The 22,000-nt window shown below is 31.8% G+C and overlaps 2 protein-coding genes across 3 annotated transcripts; one reads left to right on the forward strand and one right to left on the reverse strand.

The window, feature by feature from the left end:
* Nucleotides 1-902: 902 nt before the first annotated feature.
* LOC148622716 (E3 ubiquitin-protein ligase RNF4-like) lies at nt 903-14,565 on the forward strand. 2 transcript variants are annotated; one of them, XM_088572789.1, is made up of 7 exons: nt 903-947; nt 3,710-3,872; nt 4,757-4,869; nt 8,384-8,405; nt 8,646-8,721; nt 10,780-10,882; nt 11,946-14,565. In XM_088572789.1, exons 1-7 carry the CDS (start codon nt 942-944, stop codon nt 12,093-12,095), a joined length of 633 nt encoding a protein of 210 aa, XP_088428915.1. In that variant the 5' UTR covers nt 903-941; the 3' UTR covers nt 12,096-14,565. The 2 variants fall into 2 exon arrangements, with proteins under 2 accessions (XP_088428915.1, XP_088428916.1); XM_088572790.1 differs by having other exon boundaries at nt 941-1,133.
* A 441-nt stretch (nt 14,566-15,006) lies between these two features.
* On the reverse strand, nt 15,007-21,237 carry LOC148622717 (tyrosinase-like protein). Its single transcript, XM_088572788.1, has 3 exons — nt 20,885-21,237; nt 20,399-20,511; nt 15,007-17,719 (listed from the first exon to the last, which is right to left on the reverse strand). Exons 1-3 carry the CDS (start codon nt 21,197-21,199, stop codon nt 16,819-16,821), a joined length of 1,329 nt encoding a protein of 442 aa, XP_088428914.1. The 5' UTR covers nt 21,200-21,237; the 3' UTR covers nt 15,007-16,818.
* Nucleotides 21,238-22,000: the final 763 nt, after the last annotated feature.

The raw sequence follows: 22,000 nt of genomic DNA on the forward strand, positions 1-22,000 counted from the left end.
TTTACCAATTACCATGTAATAAGGACAGTGAAAATCTATATATATATATATATATACAACGTCTCACAATGTGACGACTCTATTCGCTACACTGCTCCATCGGATCAAATTGATACAGGGAAGATAACGTAAACTTATAGAAAGGTCTGAAAAATTCCCAACGATGTTAGAACTATCAAATTTGCGATGCAAATTTTTGGTCGTTCCCTCCGCGGGACTCGAACTCGCACCGCTGTGACATCTATGGCTTCCCGTGGAGGGAACGACCAAAAATTTGCATCGCAAATTTGATAGTTCTAACATCGTTGGGAATTTTTAGCGAATAGAGTCGTCACATTCTGAGACGTTGTATAATATTGATTTGTTGTGACATGCATCATTAATTTGATCCTCTATCCTACATAATAACATCTAGATGAACTGTCCCGTACTGCCATACATCGTGTACTAAGTTACTGCCCTAGATTAATCCTACGAGGAGGAATGACCCGGCCAGCGAAAGCTATATTTTTTATATAGCCTAGCTGGCCGAGTGGTCTAGGGCGCTGGACTTCGTGCAGGCGGTGTTGCCATAGATGTCACAGCGGTACGAGTACGAGTCCCGCGGAGGGAACGACCAAAAATTTGCATCGCAAATTTGATAGTTCTAACATCGTTGGGAATTTTTCAGACCTTTATATATATATATATATATATATATATAGATGATGTCGTTGAATTAACATAACCAACTTGCAAGAAAACCCATTTTTGGCGGTGTATCATTATTATTATTATTATCATTTTTTTTAATAGATTTTTTTTTTTTGGGGGGGGGGGGATTTTGGAGCTGAAGTAAATTTCGGTCAATGTGTTTCATTTTTATTTAAGTTTCGTTCCTCTAAATATCAATTTTAGACAGTTTTTCAATTTATAAGTGCTTCCAACTAGAACCAGCTGCAATGAGTGTAAGAAAAACAAAACATACAATGTACCTTTGTTGTATCTCATTATGAATCCTATATAATTTGCCAAACATGTAGACATTTCGTGTTTGCTTTTCGTTTATGAACAAAGCAAACGCGGGGTTGCCTTGTATAATGCACTTGTTGCTGTACTATTTGGTTTATTGCCGTTTTGTGTAATTCATGTTGGTATGTGTACGTAATTTGCTGCGCATTTGCTTTTCAGCTATGCATGCCTATTTGTATGTGCAGTCTATATGCTTTGAATGTCTTGTGTGTGCAATGTATATTCATTTGGTTGAAAGCTCACAAGAGCTTGTGTTGTTTGTTATTACTATGGAATCTAAATAAAGTTTTCGTATCGTATTGACTCTACACAGATTGTTAAGTATAGCCAAACAAACATCCATACCATGATTGGTTGAAATCCATCCACTAGTAGCCTCAGAGGAGAAGATAGTCAAAGTTGGAAATGTAAAATTCAAGAAAGAAATCCAATTCAGGACTCAAAACTCATTCATCTGTCCACAAATTTTTCTGAAAATGTCAGCATATGTCCATCTTATCATGCTGAACAAATTTACCCTATGCTAGTTTTTAGCTAAACCCAAGTTTTTTAGTTAATATATGTATAACTCTGCAATTTAATCCCCATGGTCAATTTTTAGTAACAATGGCCATGTTTTCACAAGATCAAAAATCTCAGTACAAAAATTGTTAATGATGTTCCTCTGAATATTCATGCTAAGTTTTGTTTCAATCCATGCAAGAGTTTAAGAAGACAAGATTTTCAAAGTTGGAAATGTAAAATTCCAGAAAAAATCCTTTTCAGGACCCATACAAGTAACTCATTCATCCATCAATGGAACTTTCTGAAAATTTCAGCATAGGTCCATCCCATCATGATGAATAAATTTACCTCTGCCAGATTTTAGTTAAACCTAGCTGTTTCGAGACCTGTGCAAAATTCTGCAATTTGACCCCTGTGGTGTATTTTTAGTAACAATGGCCATGTTTTTCGCAAGATTAAGAATGCCTATGCACATATTGTTAATAAAGATGCTTTACATACCTTTCATGCTAAGTTTTGTTTCAATCCATTTAGTAGTTTAAGAGTAGAAGTTTTTCGAAGTTGAAAATGTAAAATTCTAGAAAAAATCCATTTCAGGACCCATTATTCATTTATCTGTCAATGGATCTTTCTGAAAATTTCTGGATATTCATATGTTTTTTTTTTTCTTAAATAAAGTAAATTATCATAATTGCAAATTATGGCTTTCTTAACAAATGAATGAATGCCATTGGCAAGGGTCATTTGTTGCCATTATTTTTTGTGTAATCTGTTCCTGGTGCAAAGGTGAAATACCTTGTTTTTCTTGATGAGGAATGATCCAGATGTGCATGTGTATGTTTTTCATTTAAAAAAAACACGGAATTCTGAAATTGCACCAGAATGAGGTACAAATGTATACACTGGTCAGAGGAAAAAGAAGTTTAAAGTTATTTAAGGAAAATTGTTGAAGGTAACTTGGGTATTATCACAAGAGCATTAAATGTTGTCAATAAATGCTACAAATAGCCCTAAAAGAAGTTTTAACTAATTCCTGAATCTTAAATTTTCGTGTTAACTCCCCGATGGGAGCTTAGACACTCCCGATATCAGAACTTAATACTGCAAGCCAAATATAGCAAAGTTATGTGTGGTGATTGTTGTTGTCCTATTACTCCAACAAAATTTTTAAAAGAGAAATTTTTAGGCCAGTTATAAAAAGGGGTTTTTAATGCAAAGCAGACAGGTTCAAAACAATGACATTTTTGACAGTCAGTGAGCATATTTTGCCTGTAAATATACAGTGCATACATGTATATTATGACTGCTCAAGCAGAAAGGTCGCACTATGGAAGAAGTGTATGTACATAATGTTTAATCCATGTATATTATATAAAATAAGCATGAAGATAGCTAAAAAAAGTCCACATTTATACAATATTGTTGAGAGCTGTGTAAGATATCACCACTTTAAACTACCAGTAACCAACACAAATACATGTACATTCAATGCATCTACTGCTTGCCATACTGCCATGTTTCATGTCAATTTATAGTCAACATATTGCCAGTAGTTATGTTATTTTAGTGTCAGCTTGAATCTCCTGACTCAATATTCAATGTACATGTATCTTATACTTAAATTTGATTTGATTTGGTAGTAAAAGGGCAGTCATATACTGCATATTCTTAATTCAGTCACTGTAGCTGATACAATATGTATCATAATTATATGTATGGATGTAAAGATAGTGTTTTTAAACCACTGTAAGGTGTAACATACATTTGTACAATATACCATATCCCTTTTATTCTCATAATGTCAAAGTCTAAAACTCAAAGGAGACTTTTCATGGGACAAAACAGATCAATACAACCTTTTTTTTTTGTTTTTCAAATAAATTTGTGCATTGTACATGTTTGATACATTACATTAATAGGCTCCAACAGTGTTAACAAAACCCTTTATATACATGTAAAATGGAGTACTGAATACAGTAAAGTTTTTTTTTCATGTATTCCCTATCTAATTATTAATTCATACTACTTTGCAACATTAAAGATTAAAGATGGTCTCAATCTGCACTTCCTCTAGGTAATGCTCACCATTACATCAACTAAAACTAAAAACACACAAGAATCATTAATGTACATTTTATATTGCAACATTTCAATTAACCTTTCTGCAGTTTGTCTGATATTTTCTTTTTATTAGGAGTTGCCAAGATTGAACAGAAACCATAATAGAATAAGGAGGATCAGAAGACTTGTATCAAGAAGTTCCTCAGGTCAAAGGTCACCAGTGGTTGTACCAACTAGACGTGCTAGGAGCCAGTGGAGGCCCCTTAGTGAGAGAAATGATGTTGTGGATGTAGATGGTATACTGTACTTTCATGATTATCAGTTTTGGTGCTTCAAGGAAAAGACATTGTTTTTGATACTTCAATTCAGGTTTTATGGGTCAATGAAATAGAAAAAAATCTATGCTAATCAGCTATGATCTGCATTTATCACTAAAGCAAAGCTATTTTCACTCAAAGTTTAAAGCCAGAATTTTGTGAACATTTAGTTGGTTTTTTTTGCAGATAAATTATTAACAACAATAACATTTAAGAGTCATTTATAAGTTACATACCTGTATTTGTAAATATATGGTATATTTGTATGGGAATCCAGACTACCCCTTTCAATGCCCTGATTACAAGTAAAAGTTTAAGTAAGTCAAATTCTTTTGAATGAAAAATTCAGACTCCTTGCAATTTCTATTTTAAACGAAAAGTGGTAAAGCCCCATGTTCAGAATGCCACATTAGTGACACCTGTTCACCTAGGAAAGATGGAGAAAACAGAAGTTATAGGATACTGAATGTCACAATCCACCTATGGCCAAAAATACTGATATTGAACAGTATTAGTAGTTCTATCGGAGTCAATGTTCCTCCATGCAGTTCATTGTTCATTGGATTCTTGATTTTATTGTTCCATAGTACCCCCCCCCCCAGAAAAACATGAAAGTAGTGTCCCACAAATAATAAAGTAGCCCTGAATATGTATCAGTTAAATGATTATTCTGCTAGAAGAAAGGTTGTTTTTGTCAATTTAGGATCATGGGGGTAATTTATAAACTCAGTAGCCACTTATATCTACAATCTTTATCATATAAAAAATATGGAAAATAGCAGAATTTCAATAATTTCTTATCTTTTGTTTAAGCATTAGTGTACATCATATGCTTTAGATACATGATAGAATTGATTTTTCAGCCCATGCTGAGTTTGTGGATCTAACCAGTGACCAGGATGAAGATTTGGTTATTGATCTGACAAGTCCAACACATACTAATGCTCCTACAAGGATCATTAACTCACCAGTAATGGTAAGTTCATCCATAAGCATACTTTGTTATACCTCAATATGCTGTCATTTAGTTCAAGAAAGGTCAAGAAAAAAAATTGTCTGGTTACAGTTACCCAACTGACCCATTTCCCCCCCATCCCAAGTCAAGATATAACAATTTTTCATTTTATTGTTTTTGTGTTTTGTTAGAATTATGATATCCATGTCTTCCCTAACTTTTCCAGCTTTGCTAGTCATTTTTAGCATTAACAATATCATGTACGTGTATTACTCTGGTCTTCAAAAATATGTTGCCTGAAATAGTGTCAGCTGCCATTTTTCAGGAAGTTATTTAATGGAACCAGCATATACAAAATGTACATTTAGGTGCAAAAAATACATTCATGAATCAGAGAAGCTGACTTGGGGAAGGGGTTTTAATAAGAAGTTCATTATTGAAAAAAAAACCATTTACAGTCATAAAACTGGATTAATATGGGTCAAAGCATGTGGTTATTTATTGAAAAATTCATTTTTGTTAATCCTGCTATTGATACTATATTTAGACTGAGAATTCTAATCTATTTTTCTGCCAAAAAACATGTGTTCTCCTGACAGGAAGATACACAACAAGACAATAGCACGGCAGTGTAAACAAAAGCCAGCCAATGAATTTTTAATGTGAAGTGTTGTAGCAAGTATCGAGATGGAATAAACATTGCTTTTGGGATTCTATATGTTCCTTGATTAGGTAAATCAGTTTCTATATGTTGAAAATGCTTTAATATTCAACCTATATTAAACTTTGCATTAAAAAATAGCCACATGCATTTAGCCAAGGCTGACTTACCTTTGACCATAGTCACTTTTGATTGGCTCACTATAAATCTTTTAATCTGATTGACACTTCCCTTAAAATTAGCTTGGGATAAATAATTAAGATTCTTATGAATGTCATAATTATCTTCAGATTGGCTTCAGCCATATTTTTGTCATTATTAATTGGTTTATATAATCTGAGTCTGTAATTGATGGGTTTCTGTGGCATTGTATGCCAATAATGGAAATTAAAAGTTAATGATGGCGAATGCCAGTTTAATTGTGGCACTGATTTTTTAACGATGGAGGAGATATAGATTCTCCTTGAGTCTCCAGGGGATATTACAGGATTTCTTCACTCGAGTTTTTAACTATCAAGAGTGGACTAATCCTGTAATCCCCGAGAGAAATGAGGGAGGATCTGTTTTTCTCATGAATAAAACCATAAAAAATAAATTAAACAACACCCTAAATTCTGCCAACATAAACTACGTCATCAAGGACCTCCCCTCCAGTCATCGATATCAAGTTAATACACTACCAACTAATCTTTTAAAATGTGAATAACATTCGTAAATCAACAAGTATTTAATTGATCAAAATTATGAATAACAGCTGTAAACATGGTAAGCGTGGGAGTCTTCACGAGTCATTTTAATTTCCTGGCATGGGAAGAAAATATTTTAATCAAGGTACTGATTTTTTAACTGTGGCAGCCCACCATGCTAAAACAGCTCATGTGGACCCTGGTGCAGCAAGCTTTTTTCTGCTTCTGTAATAATGTACCGGGTATGTCTTAAATGTTGAAAAATACCAATGTTCAATTTTTATATGGCTATTGTTTTAGACAGGATACATTATGGTGTACTGTTGTCTTTCTGCCTTTCCCTTTTTTTACAAAAAGTTTAATTACTCAAAAACACTCCCACCAATTTTCATGAAACTTTGATGAATTGTTTCTTTTAATTGATTTGATCACCAATCAATTTTTATAAAATTCCAATATTATTTTTTATGCAACTTAATTAGTATATGATAAAGTACAGATTATCATGTATCATAAGCAGGTCTGCAATTCCTAACAAACTTTAAGAAATAGCTTATTTCTGTCCTTTTGTTTTTTGTTTTGGGGTTATTTTTTTTTATTTTGCGGCGGAAGCCCTTGTACTCTTCATTGATCAAATGAAGAAAAAACCAAAAGTAAACAGTAGATACAGCTGGTTATCTCCAAGAATGGGACAGGTACTTATGATTAACTTCCGGAAATGATTTAAGAAGCATAAATTTCTTATTTTAATTTTTTAAGGTATGGGATTTAATTCTTAATAAAGGCAAAACTTAAAATGCTTCTAGCAATTTTTATGAAACTTTGATGAATTGTTTATTTCTATTGATATAAGATCCCTTATGATTTTTATACGATTCCGTTTATACATTTTCAAGTTGTGAAACTTAATATTCTTATGGAAATGGGAAAAGTACCAGCTTTTCGGACTTAAAAAAAAATAGCTACCACAAATTGGTATGAAACTTTGGTGAATTACTTATTTTGATTAATTTAAGTTCCCTTTCCATTTTTATACAACCGCAAAAAAATTGCCATCATATAATGTTATGGTGCATTTCATTTCCGTGTGATGACTTCAGTTGTGGTTGACCAATCTTTCTGAAATTTTTGTATGATTTTTCTAATTATAACCCACTCAAGGAAGGTTCCTTTTAATTTAGACATTATGGCCCTACCGTTTTAGAAAAAGGGGCCAAAAAGTTAAAAATAGGTGTTTTATTGAAACTCATATAGAATGTTTGGTTTTTTTTTTCCATTTTAATTATTCTTCTTTTCTTTTGTTTCTTATTTAATTCTGGTAAACAAATGTATCAGTACATTTTATGTGTTTTGGACTGTTTTCAAGTTATAGGGTGTTAAAGTTGGATAAGGCCAAAAAAAAATTCAACTATTTTATTTTTGGTCAGATTTCAAAATTTTTTTATTAGCTTCCTCATATAATTCCCTGCCAGCTATTTTAATCAGATTGTATAGATATCTCTTACGGTTATCAAGTTATAAGGTGTCGAAGGGGCCACACCCGAAAAAATTGACTTTTTAAAATTTTTTGGACCAATTTTAAATATATGTTTTGTATAATTGGATTTCTCATAAAAGTCCCTGCCTGCATTTTAAAATCAGATGTCAGATATCTTTTACAATTTTTGAGTTATAAGGCATCAAAGGGGCTACACCTGAAAAAAATGTACTCCTTTATCTTTGGTCTGATTTTTTAAAATTTTAATTAAATTTAAAATTTTTTGCAATATAGTGTTCAAGCTGTTTATTGTGTCCGTAATGAATTGTAAGTTCCTATGCTTAAGTTTGTCAAATACTGATATTATGTCCACACTTGCCCCAAGTGTTCAGGGTTTGATTACTGCAGTCGTATCATGTTGTGCTCAACAAAGCTTTTTATTTTACACTGAATAGCATACACTCTAGAAGCCAAATTTAGGGATATGTAGAAATCACATTGTCTGCCTTTCTGTTTGTTGGTCCATATGTTTTAAACAAACTACTTAAATATGTTAAAATTAGGAGCCCCCCCAAAAAATCCTGCTTTACAGCAGAATGCCGTTATTTTGTTGGCTTTGTATAGTGCCATTGGAGTTTCATTACCTATTTAAACTGAATTAAGTTAACATAATATTAGAAAATACAAACACTTGTACATTGTGTATTTCAGGTATTGAACTCAAGGGATCCATGTAAGTTAAATTAATAAGTTCATATTATATAACACTAAAAAGGTGGACTGAGTAGTAAATTAGTTCCTTTAGATTCAAAGTACATTTAGACAAATTTAACTGTACACTTTATAGACAGGAAAGGAAAAAAGGCCTATTACAAGTATATCATAAAGAAAACTCTTAAGTGATTAAAAATCATGATACATCAGTTATTGCAATATTTGCATATTATATCGAGATATTTTTGTTTACTTTCAGCATCACCATTGAGGGAAAGAGGATATGTGCATGATATTGAAAATGACATTGACCATTTGGATTTATCTTCAGATTTGTAAGTATGCTGGTTATAAGCACTGGAAAAATAACTTATCAGATCATTATTTACCGAAACTTGAGAACCCACTGTGGGACATGGGTGTTATTAAGTATTGGCCTGAAGTAGAGCCCAGCTTGTCAAAGAAAGGAAAGGGAATGAGTAATTAGAAATCTGGCTAGCGGTCTGATGCTAAGCCCACAGCTTTTAAGATATGAACCAAAAGTGGCGTAATGGGGTAGCCCAGGCTTGGTGACGTCAAGCCATAAGAGGAAAACCTGACCACTTAAAACAGTAGGTCAGCTTGTGCAGAAAGTGCCATTCTTCTTGCACATAAAAGACCCCATCCGTAGATTACTGTCAGAGAAGACTCCTTGGAGCCTCCTTCAGATAGTAAATTCCCTGCCGCAATCCATTTCTTCCTTTTCAGATGATCTAAAAAATTAGGAGTCATATAAAAGCATGGGATCATTGTCATTTGTAGACCTTGTTTTCATGCAACAAGTATTAGTTGTTTGTTTTTCATGAAATTTTACAACAAAGTTTGAAATCACAAAAGGAAGGTTGGAATCAAATTTATGGTTATGGCCCCAGCTATAGGGCAAAAGTAAACATTTCATTGAATTGAATTATATAACTTCAGTTAAAAACATTTTTACATTTATAATATTTTTCCACAATATTCTATACAACTAAAGTCATAGTAGTAATGATTATGGTGATTATGATATATACTGTTTACAAATGAGGGGCCAAAATTTTTTTCTGCATTTTTAAAAAATCCCGACATTATGTTGACTATAAGTGAATTTTTTTTTCTTCAAATTGTCATACTGTCCAAGGAAGACTGGGATTTTTTTAGGGGTTGCTGCATTGCCCATTTTAGGAATAAAGGGGTCAGAAACAAATATTTTCCTGAACTATATGGGTATACGATAACTTGAATAAAAATGGAATGTAATTGGATATCATGACAATTATTTACTGTTCAAAATAGTTTTGTATTGGGCCCTCATAAATTTGGTCATACAAAATTTACTTATGCTCACTCATATATGGCAATGGACAATTATTGTACTCATATTTTCTATAGTAGCTGTATAATAATAAGGCTATAATACAGTTTAGTGTACAAAAGTATTGTAATCATCCATATTGTACTGAAAAAACCTAGGATGTCTCATACACTGCATAAAAAAAATAATTCCGATATCATAAAGTGATGTAATATATCATTCATAAAATAAATCATAGCTTTGTTTTGTTTGTTTTTTTTTTATATTTGATCATTGATTGTATCACCAGAGAAATGCAACATTTTCTGAATATTTGTAAATGGAATGATTTTTGAAAGATAAGAGCTATTAACTCAAGTTGCAAACAAAAATTTAAATCTAGTTAACTGAAATAAAAGATCAAGAAGAGTTTCAATTATAATTTGGTTAGTTAGTTTATACTCCAGTTTTCATGAAACTTGTAGAGCATTTGTATATTCCATAGTTCTTTGTTGTGACAAAGGTCTTTGTGAATATCGAACTTTGGCATGCCAAAAACTACTTTTGTGTGTAAACAAATATGTCAAAGAATTTTGAAAGAGAGAATCATCCATATTGTACTGAAAAAAACCTAGGATGTCTCATACACTGCATAAAAAAAATATTTCCGATATCCTGAACATTGACATATATTCTGTTCCTGACAAACATACTATAAATGATGGATTTTCATGATATTAAAGTAGGAGAATGAGCAATAAAGCCTCTCCTTAGCCTCATATACCCTGAAAATTAGTCATGAAGTATTGAAAAAATTTATTGCAAATTTGGAGACTTGAATCCATACCAAATGAGAAAATTCAAATTCAAATTACATACCGGTACTGTTCAAACACATTAAATGGTCATGACACAATAATAACATAATAACATAATGCACATACATTTGTATAAACAAAACATTGCTCAATATATCACAATTGAAGTTAGCATTCTATTCTTGTCAGTTGATATTCAGCCATTAGGGGATTATAGCTTGGCATGCAGTATTATCAAAATGCTTGTTTTATTTATTATAAAGAACAGATAAAAGTCCCAGTTCTTCTCTTGCTGATAAAGTTACATGTTCCTCCCCTGGTATAAGGAGAATAGCCTGTCCTGTCTGCATGGACGATTATAAAGAGGTAGGTGCAAATATAAATTGTGGTATCTTGGAATCACCTTGTCCATCCGTCATTCAATCCATCCAAATTGTCGTCACAAAATATAAATTGGAATCACACTTAGTAGATTGATTTCAAGTTTGGTTGGTGGCTTCATCTAGATTGTTCATACTTAGAAATTTTGATTGATGTCTGATATGAACTTCGTGTTTTGTGGGACTTTCCCATTTTTTCACCGTATGGACTGACATTTTCCATTGGACAGGTGTATTCAATATTTGGTACCTGGCTTAATATAGGTAGGCTGCAACTTCATGTTTTTTTGTAGAAATCTATCAAATATTTTTTTTGAAAGCTTGTCAGAACTTAATTTGTGATGAATATACTTAATCTCATTGACTAAAATTATATAATTGTCTCAGGAGCTATTCTCAAGTCATGGCTTTTTGTTTATGCTGACTGAATTTTGCAATTTATTTTGAGAAAATTCTATTATTATTCAGCCTTTTCAGTTTACTGATACTTTGTTGACAAATAATGATCCTAGATGTGTTCTAATTTCTTTGTTGACAGTAGTGTTATTTCCAGAAAAAATTGAAAATGAACAGATAGCAACAATGACCTGCAAGAAAAATTTAGTTCTGGTGTTTGTAGTAAAGTTTGTTTTTAGTCAAAACACCAAGAGGATACCCATTTGATTCTGAAGGGGGCTGACAGTTTTGATTGGGGCAGAATATTTATTTTCAAAAATTTGGGAATAAGAAAATATATTTTCAAATGCAATATGGCTAGATTATTCATAACAATGTCACCTGATTTAAACAATTCAATATTTTAGAAAAAAAATAATTTTGTGTGAACTTTAAAACTAGTACTTAAGCATAGTACCATTAGGAAACATTTATAGGAGGTGGTAGAACTATTTGATTTATTTATGTGGCATTCCATGCATATGGCAATAATTATCTTAACTTAAGCATTTTATGACATCAGAGATGATAGATAATGTTCTAAGTAAATTACAACAGACCTAATTACTTTCTATGATAAAAAAATAAGTTCCACCATTTTTTTTTATGATCAGCTACAACAAGAGAAAGTACAGTTGATGTCAACTATCTGTGGACATTTGTTTTGTAAACCTTGTATCAAAGCTTCCATTAGGTCAAACCATAGATGCCCAACTTGTCGAAAGAGACTGACTGAGAAAGGTATTCATCCAATATTTGTGTGATTACAATCTGCTAGCTTACACCATAAATATCCATCACAAGGAAAAAATGTTGGTTCCTCCATCTTTCACACTTTTCACAATAAGTCAAAAATGCTGCAACCAATTTTTGTGAAACTTTGGCAAATTGTTTCTTTTAATTGATGTGAGCTTCCTTTTGTTTATAGTTATTTCAGATTTTTCATTTTTGAGTTGTGTGAATAAAATTTATACAAAAATAGGATGTTTTTTTGTTTAGGATTACATTGTATAACTTAAAAACAGCTACAGCAATTTCAATGAAATTTTGGTATATTGTTTATTTATACTGATGATTTTTGAAAATTTGTGATTTTACAATTTATAGTTATTGGACTTTAAAAATAAAAAAGGTTAATATCACAGTTTTCAAACTATAACTTGCACTTATTTTCATGAAACTTTGGTGAATTGTTTGATTGATGTGAGCTCCCTTTGGATTTTTATGAATTACTGATTTTTTTTATTTTCGAGTTGGAGAAAAAAAAACTTTTTGTTTGTTTTGTATCAGAAATGATACTTGCTTTAAACTTTCTGGTCATTGGAGGTGAGTTCGAAATAGTTACATTTGATGAAATTTTATGAAATGAACAATAATGAATACTTTTTGTTGAAACTTTTGTTTGTAATTTTTCAATACATATCATGCTATGGTTCTGTAGTGTAATTTGTGATAAATCAGTACATATAAATACAGACATGACTAGATGGTATGACAATGTTGTCATATGTAGTTATTGTAGAACTTGTATGGAGTCTTCTTTAAGAAAATATGACTGTGTTGATTGTATGAAGTTACCTGTAGTACATGAATAGAGCAAGACATTGATTTGTTTATTTGTGCTGTAATACAGATATTATATTGATTATTGATTATTTAATTGTCTCTTTTTTTTCATTACTCTTGTTATTATGAAAGTAGAATAGTAATTTAAAAGTGATTTTTAAAATATTCAAGAAGAAAGTTTTTCTTTGTCATTTGTTAATTTTTGTATTTCTCAGAAGTTATTATTTAAACTCTTCCAGAGGCTGCCATATTTTGAAATTTGAATATCTCATCTGTAGAATTAACTAAAAACAAATAACTCCTTGCTTGCAAAAAAACTGTATTTTCCTGTATTGTAAATTGATTGCCATTGTACATTGATAAAATTGATTTAAACTATTTGTTATCATATGCCTATCTTTAAAATTGGGCTGTATTATGGTATACCAGTGTTCGTCTTTTCCAGCTGTCATTCACACTTTGCACAAAAACAAAAAATGCTACCACAAATTTTTGTGAATTGTTTCCTGTGATTGGTGTGAGTTCCATTACGATTTTTAGTAATTTTGTTTTTGAGTTATGGGACTTTATTTGTACAAAAAAAATGAGGTGATTTTCTGTCTAGGACTATAAATTTTAAAATACTTGAGCAATTTCAATGAAATTATGGTTAATTGTAAATAAATGACAGCTCCCTTTCAGTTTTTGCAAATTTGTGATTTTACAATGTAGAGTTCATGATGTGGTTTTAATTATAAAAGGTGGACATTTGCAGTTTACAAGCTTATTTCATGAAACTTTGGTGAATTGTTTTAGTTGATTGATGTGAGCTACCTTTGGATTTTTTTTTTATAAATTTCTGATTTTTCATTTTTGAGTTATGGGACTTTATTCATAAAAAAAGGAAACTTTCATATATTTGTGCATTAACTTCATTATGTTTCGAGCAATTTTTAAGAAACTTTGGGGAATAGTTTATTTCTATTAGTGTGATTTTTATGTCTTTTGGATTTTACATTTTTGAGTTTTGGGATTTATTGACAGTTCTTTGTCCATCTGTCTTTTTGTCCATTTGTGCTGTCTTTTAAAAGTTTTATTGCAAGTATTCAAGTTATATGACCGCTTCCATTCTGGTCAAAATATTATATAGATTTTGAATGAAATTAAAATGTTAGCAATATTTCATTGCAAAAGTAAATAACAACAGGACATCCATGAAAATATTGATAAATATAAAATTAACAGTTATAAATGTATGCAGTATGATCTTACTACATGTACATTCATAATTTCTAAAGGTGCTGTTATCTCAGGCTAAATTATCCTTATATATAAGTTATTAATTATAGATAGAATTCTGTAGTTTGATTGGACATACATATTTTTGTACATCTATTTTTGGCAAACCACCTCAGTGAGTGTTAATTTGACAGCGTTTTGCATTATTTGATGGTCTATGTGAGGATATACACTCATTAGTTTATATGTACAGTATATTACCTAAGAACATATCAATCAGGAAATCAAAAAAAGATAGTTGCTCAAACAGATGTATTTATTTTGGATAAAAAATATTCAAAAGAATGAATGAAAAAAATGATTCTTTGTACATCTTGTATGTATGTAATTCTCAACTGTGTCATTAAAAGTGATGTAACATATCATTCATAAAATAAATCATAGCTTTGTTTTGTTTGTTTTTTTTATATTTGATCATTGATTGTATCACCAGAGAAATGCAACATTTTCTGAATATTTGTAAATGGGATGATTTTTCAAAGATAAGAGCTATTAACTCAAGTTGCAAACAAAAATTTAAATCTATTTAACTGAAATAAAAGATCAAGAAGAGTTTCAATTATAATTTGGTTAGTTTATACTTCAGTTTTCATGAAACTTGTAGAGCATTTGTATATTCCATAGTTCTTTGTTGTGACAAAGGTCTTTGAGAATATCGAACTTTGGCATGCCAAAAACTACTTTTGTGTGTAAACAAATATGTCAAAGAATTTTGAAAGAGAGAAGTTGAGATAAACATTTCGAGACAGCATCTCCACCAACCAGATGCAATAGACATGTAACAAATGAACAACAAAAGAGCATAGTTCAACCTTCAACATAGAGTACAACTTGCAATGAACGACAAGTTTTTATTGGCCCAAAAAAAGGACAGAGTTTACAAAATTCTACCAGCATTAAATATGTTTGCTGCTTTGTTTAAGTATAACAAGGATCTCAAAGGGTTGTGAAAGCTTATAAGATCTTTCATGATAGAATAATATAAATAGTAAAATATGGGTCAGTGTGCTTGTTTTTGAGATATAAGCATTTTAAATTTTGCTGAGAAAATGATTTCTGTTGATTTTTCATAGGTTTTGTCTTAGTAAGTTTTATCCATTTAAAAGATCTTGAACTATGATTTCACAAGAAATTTTTTCAAATAACAATTAAAGCTGTGTTTAATGAAGTTATGAAAAGAAAAGTGTGGATGGGGTCACTGGGCAACAAATATTTATGCTATGAAATGGATAAAACAAGAGGAGTTTGAAAATCTAGCTGAACATGAGCAACAAACATCCTTTAGTCAATACACAAAATGAGAACGAAAAAAAAAACAACATAGGAAAAACAGTGAGCATGATTATTTACAATTTTAAGGTCAATATTTACACATTATTTTTGTTAAATAATATATACTATTTAACAAAGGTACATTCATATGACTGAAGGTCTGAGGTTTTAATGCTGTCTTATCTCAACAGATTCTATGTTGATGTGTCTACTAACCTTTGAAAAGATATGATATGAAGAGGTGCCCAGAATTCCTGTAATTCTAAGCTTATATTTTGGTGTGAAATGGAACAAGTACTATATGATATAACTATATTGCAGGGAATAGGGGTTTTCTTGAATTTCATTGGAAAGTGGTTGAAATTGGAGGTTTCCTTGATAATTTGGACAACTGAATTGTTGGCAGAACATGTTTGACCACTTTTTGATAACATGATGAAATTACTTGTTCCCTGCACATTTAATACAGGACCATGAAATTTATAATACAGTATACACTCCCTAGTATAATGCTTTAGTATTATTGCATATGGTTTTCCATATTGGCTTAGTTATTGGTCAGAGGCTACCCATATTGGACTGAGGCTTAGCCGAAGTCCAATATTGCTAGCCAAGGACCAACAACTCGGCCAATATAGAAAACCTTAGACAATTATACCTTTATTCACTAATTAGTCCAATATGGATTTTAAACAGGCCAATATGACGTATTGGACAGCTAAATTCCGTATTTGCGCACTTTTTATACTTTGTATTGTATTGGCAGTTGTGATCATATTAAGGCTAATATTCGAACATTAGTCAATACAATAAAGTATTTTATAGTCAATACAATAAAGTATTTTATTGTACATTTCGCAGATAGTTACATTTTGTATATTCATATTTACCTTGTTCTTTATAAAACAATGTATGTCTGAGCTTAGCGATGAACACAGCAATATATGTTCCCCCGGGAAAGTTATCATTAATAAGGGAAGGTAGAGGAGATGGGTCTGGTTTTAGAGTTCAAGCCAGGGTGTTAATACAGATACTCTATCAAGGATTAGATGACAATCTATTTTCTGACTTGGTGGACTATTGAGGAAGCGAATTCAAATCTCTTATGTTGTAGGAGTGGGGATGGCATTGCTCTGTTGTCTTAGCTAGACGGTAGTTGGTAAATGAACTGGGTCCACTAGGGCGAACGGACCCAGTACCGGCTTTGTGAAACACAACACAATCAAATTCGGGGTAGTTCATTAGGTTGCGGACATTGAATTATTTATGACTTGATCTTTGTTATTTGATTTTTGCTTTTTATATTCACATTTTGATGAATGGAACTAGTTATCAGACTTCTTGTAAAAAAACTTAAAATGAAATAATAGTTCAAGTATGTATTTTAGTGTGGAGATCGGCTGAATTCGCTAGAAGCCTTTCCTTTTCACCTATTCTGGGTTTATTTCTTGACCGATACCCACTGACACACGCCAATGCGGCAGATAAAATAGTTAAAACCCCCAGGATAGACACAACGGCAATAATCAAAGTAAGATGTGTTGACATAAGTGCATTTGGCGGCTTTGGTACATTGCCAATGCACACATTAATCGCCATGTTGCAAGTCAGATACTTAGAATTTCCACAACTGGGACATGTTGGAGAGTCTTCATACTCATACAAGTCTGTGAAATTATTCCAATATCCTTCCATATTAGTAATCCATGGAAAGCAATCCATTGTTCTATTTGCTACATGAAATTTCCGTAGGTCTGAGTTTTTAGTTACTTTACCTATACTGGGGTAATCCATCTCGGGATTAATACCAAGTTTTCTCTGCTTTTGTCTGAATTTCTCCCAAATATAATCTGCAAAGGCATGGTGTAAGATGAACGCTGGGTCATTTGCAGATAGGGCCAAATCTCCCATATCACCTCCAACCCAGTCGTGTACCAGATTATGTTGACCTTCAATAGTGAGGGAAGCACAAGACGGTCCTCCGTCAACTACTGATTCCGTCAAATTAACACTGTCGCAAGTTTCTATCATGTTCACAATCTCGGGTGAAAGAAGTGGCTTACCAACACTGATATTACGTGGTAAAGGACAACCTCTAAAATCTTTCCAGTTTCTGAAGGGACCTGTATTGACATTACCATTCCCGTTGCCAAGGAATTTGTCAGAGAAGATGACACTATTGACTGGTCGTGTTATTTCGTTGTTATCCATGGCAGAATTCCAGTAAGGTAAGACGACGGTCTTGTCTGTCTGTCGTAAGGCAGTTTCGAACCTACAAGTATAATTTACTATATTAATAAGGTGCTTTAACATACACTGATCACTATTGCCACTAATGTATGCACTCTTAAGATCAGAAAATGTTCTATAACCATGAGTGAATGTGATAATCTTTACACATACTTTTTTACGTGAATGGGTCGACTTCCTTGTGTGGTTACAGATGTAAACATAAACAGAATCAAATATTTTTTCTGGTGGCCATAAGGGACCAGGCAATATTTATTACCGGGATGGGGCTGGTACAAATGGGCATGGCATTTTTTTCCTTCATGGAAAACTATGGAACAAGTTTTTTTCAGATGAAATGAGTATGGGACAATTTTTTTAAGTTATGTTTGTGTATGCTATTTCCTCTGTATGGAGATGTATGAATAAAGATATAAAGCTTAATTCAAGACTTTACTATTTTAGGGGGTGGTGTTAATACCAGAAATGCACATGACATATATGTTTGGACTTCTATATTTATTGATCTACTTGTTCCTTGTTAAAGGCCTTGCAAACAACTTTCAAGATGAAGAGTAGGAATGAAAGCTATAAACGTTTGCATAGTTTACTTATTGATTTAATTCAGATGTGACAAGAGCATACATATACAGTGCCCAGTTATCAAGGAATAGGGTTTTTTATTATTGGTCTTAGAGTCGACAGTTGCCCATACCCCACGACCATATCAAGATGGCCCCTAGCATCTATATGCCATTATTTTCTACTTTGATGAAAATGGGATAAACTTATTGCATCATACTGCTAATTACTACTCCCTATTTGAATAGTCAATGTAATTATTGTGTAAAATATTGAAAATGTTTTATTATTTAGAGAGAAAAAAGATGTACATTTTTGTCTTACTAAATTAAGAATTTGAAGTACAATGTAGGCTCTCATCTACACTAAATTAAGAATTTGAAGTACAATATAGGCCCTCATTTACTATGAAACGTAAGAAGATAAAAGATGGTCGGTTAAAGAGCCCATTGTAATCTCCTTTGAATGAGACATAGACTTTTTTTAACAACCAAGTACATAGGACATTTTTTTAAACTATGGTCACGGGACAAGTATTTTTTATATTGGTAACTTATTTTGTATCTGTCCCATCCCAATGATAAATATTTCCTGGACCCTAATATTCAATTATGTAAATCGGCCATTTTTAAGAAGTTAAAGCTTACATGTATAATTTCATCTAGTTATTAATAAATACCACTATAAGAATAAAGTTGAAAAAAGATAGCACTTTTCGTATATCTGTTACTCATTGACACCTTTTTTGAAAAATTGTGTTGAATGACTTCAAGCACTTAAATGATCTCCTATTTACTTTTAAATGAAAGGCGCTGATCGATATATTGACGCAGTTCGTACCACAACCAACCAAAGAAAGACTTGACGCGACAACTCGGTCTGAGGGACCTGCCCCCAAAAAAGATGGACACTGGTTTTGTAATGCTTATAACATGTTACCCATTATCATAAATTTAAACTTGTTTACTAATGATTCATATTTTAATCTTAATGGTATATTTTCAATTAGGATATCAATTTTACGCTTTGTGTGACAGTTGGAAAAAAATATCATATATCTGTAGAAATTTCTTGGTAATGTGTACACCCCTTTTTATAAGGGGCAAAAAGGGGAAATAGATGTGTTATCATTAGAATTGATAGGAAAGGCTTATTGTCGGCCGATTTTTATGTTTCAGATATCATTGGGCCACGCCCCCAAATAATCTTTCCATTTTTTGGTCCGATTTCAAAATTTTTGTTTCTTGGATTCCAAATGAAAATCTCTGCCATGGCTTACGGTTTCCGTGTTATAAGGTGTCAAAGAGGCCACACCCCAAAACATCGACCTATTTATTTTTTGTTGATTTGCGGAAATATTCAATTAAATTTCAAATATTGTGCTATATTGTGTCCAAATTGAGTTGTAAGTCCCTATAATCATGTGTGTCAGAAACTAATATTGTGTACACACTTGCTAAACTCTTAATTTCAGATAAAATTTTGAAGTTTGTAGGGTAAAAAAAAACCTTTTATTTAGCTCTTAATATATAAATTGAGAAATTTGAAGTTGAAACGACTGGAACTTTCTAAATTTGTTCGGTTGAAGTTTGCGTAAAAATATTGTACTTTCACGTGACGGTTAGACACACCAGTGTTCCTAATGACAGTTGACAATCCTTTTCAAGTGGTTAGATCCGTCTAATTGTTTCAAACATGGAAATGATCAAGCCGAGGTTTTTTTACAGTTATTCCTAAATGAAATCGGATATATATACATGGTTTTTTTCATAGGTCGAATAAAACGAAGAAAATGTACTTTAGTATACAATACATTTGAACTAAAAAACAAAGCTTCGATGTATTGTTTTCATTACCGAAGTTGACGATACCTAAATATACTAAATATGACATGCCAAATCATATCAACCCGAGACTCCTATATCACCTCAAAGGCCACGTGGAGTGACATAGATCGAGGGTTGATACCGCATTTTGACATGTTCATTATATGATATGTTTTAACATACGAGTTGGGATGCGACATAGCGTTTAAACAATCACTTATAATGCATTTACATTGTACAAAAAAAAAACATATTTTAATCCTAAGTTAATATATGATATATGAGTATATTGATAATGTTTAAACTTTACTTACAGTAGCAAATAAACTCTATGCCATCCTAAAAAGTTGGACCCCCGATGGACTGAGCAGATGGTATTGTTTGTATGGACAAGTGCAAGCACATCAAACTTATTTGGAGGTACAGACTGAAAAAAAAAAAAACAAAAAAAAAAAAAAACACCGATATTTATGGTTTAGACTCATTCATAAAACATGTGAAGATTTAAAAAAAAAGTAAGTTAATTCTACAATTTAGTTAAAAGACAATTTAGTTAAAAGAAGAAACCACGAACAGCATATACACAAGATGTAGCTGAACGCTAGATACATTGATCGTTTACATATTATGAAGCTTGTGGTAATATTATGACGTCGCGCAAGATGGTACCACTCATCGTAACGTCGAAATTAACGGCTTAGGTGTAACGTTAAGTGATATATCCATACAATTATTTTCAATATAGTCTGAATATTTTTCTTGTTTTAAATTTTCTTATATCATTAGCATCTATGGCATACCCTGTCATGTTTGAGTGTATTGACTGCTTTAAAGAAATTATTCCGCTCTTCCTCGCTCAAAAGTCGTATTTCTCGTCTTTTCCTTTTATTGATAGTTCGGTCCAACAGGGCAGCATCGTATAAAGATTTCAGCCATGATTGTTGGTTTTGTGATAGGGAACAGCTGTATTTTCTCGCCAGGTTTGAATCACATTGAGCATAACTGAAACCGCCTTCATTTTTGACAACACACGTTTCATCTGATTTACCGTTAGCTTCAATGTCGGATGGAAGGAATATTACAAAGCAAATATAAGCTAAAATCAAAGTTTTCATCTTCCTTCAACTTCTAAAATAATAAATCATAAGATGTCCCGAAAACATAGCTTTATTATATACCATTAGCATGTACTCATAAATAGTGTCTGGTCATGGTCATACATGAACAAATAGGATTATTTGCAAAGTTTTAAAAATAGAAAAGCTTAATGAAAATTCTCTGCTATATTATTATACATTTTTTTCTCCATTTGTTAATGTATTGACATAGCATCATTTTTTAAATTATGATCAAATGCTAATACTTAATTGCGATTCAGCAATTGGCGAATGTCTTTATGGATGAAGTAGACATGTGATACCGTGAGAAAATGACTATCATATCTATTAACCGTCTAAATAAAAGTCAACAATCACTCCTACGGGGTGATGGATCGTTAAAAAAAAACGATGCGAAACAATAAATTAAATAAACGTCTAAATATGTTTAACATCACCAAAAGATGGTAAAATTTACATTGAATATTTCGGATAACCGATATCTTTCCTCAGCATAAAACTAATAAAGTTTTAATAACTTTACACAAAAATGTTATTTATAGAAAAATACTCGTTCAAGTCTTAAATTTTTCTAAAATTAAGTTTGGTATAAGACTAATATTTGAATAACGCGAGTAATTCACGAAGTCCGTGTTTTGTGGAAATATAAAACGCAAGAACAAGTGTATGACTGTGATTGGTAAAGATCTTCCATCATTTATTTCTGTATAGGTGTAATATTTTATTTCTTTTGAGATAGTACTCATCAGAATTCCGATTTACTATTTGTAATACATGTATTCTTTTAGCTTTGTTATC

This window comes from Perna viridis, chromosome 3, assembly GCF_037379345.1.
Source record: "Perna viridis isolate PV_CMFRI_1.1 ecotype Kerala chromosome 3, ASM3737934v1, whole genome shotgun sequence".
Classification (NCBI taxonomy): Eukaryota; Metazoa; Mollusca; class Bivalvia; order Mytilida; family Mytilidae; genus Perna; species Perna viridis.

Bases quoted from the DNA above. Each gene is read 5' to 3' on its own strand.
- LOC148622716 (XM_088572789.1), top strand. The intron at 4,870-8,383 runs GTAAGTTCATCC...TGTGTATTTCAG, and splicing joins TCATTAACTCACCAGTAATG to GTATTGAACTCAAGGGATCC. The intron at 8,722-10,779 runs GTAAGTATGCTG...TTTATTATAAAG, and splicing joins TTGGATTTATCTTCAGATTT to AACAGATAAAAGTCCCAGTT.
- LOC148622717 (XM_088572788.1), bottom strand. From the start codon at position 21,199: ATGAAAACTTTGATTTTAGCTTATATTTGCTTTGTAATATTCCTTCCA. The intron at 20,512-20,884 runs GTATGCCATAGA...TTTTTTTTTCAG, and splicing joins ATACACTCAAACATGACAGG to TCTGTACCTCCAAATAAGTT. The intron at 17,720-20,398 runs GTAAGTAAAGTT...TTATACTTGTAG, and splicing joins CATAGAGTTTATTTGCTACT to GTTCGAAACTGCCTTACGAC.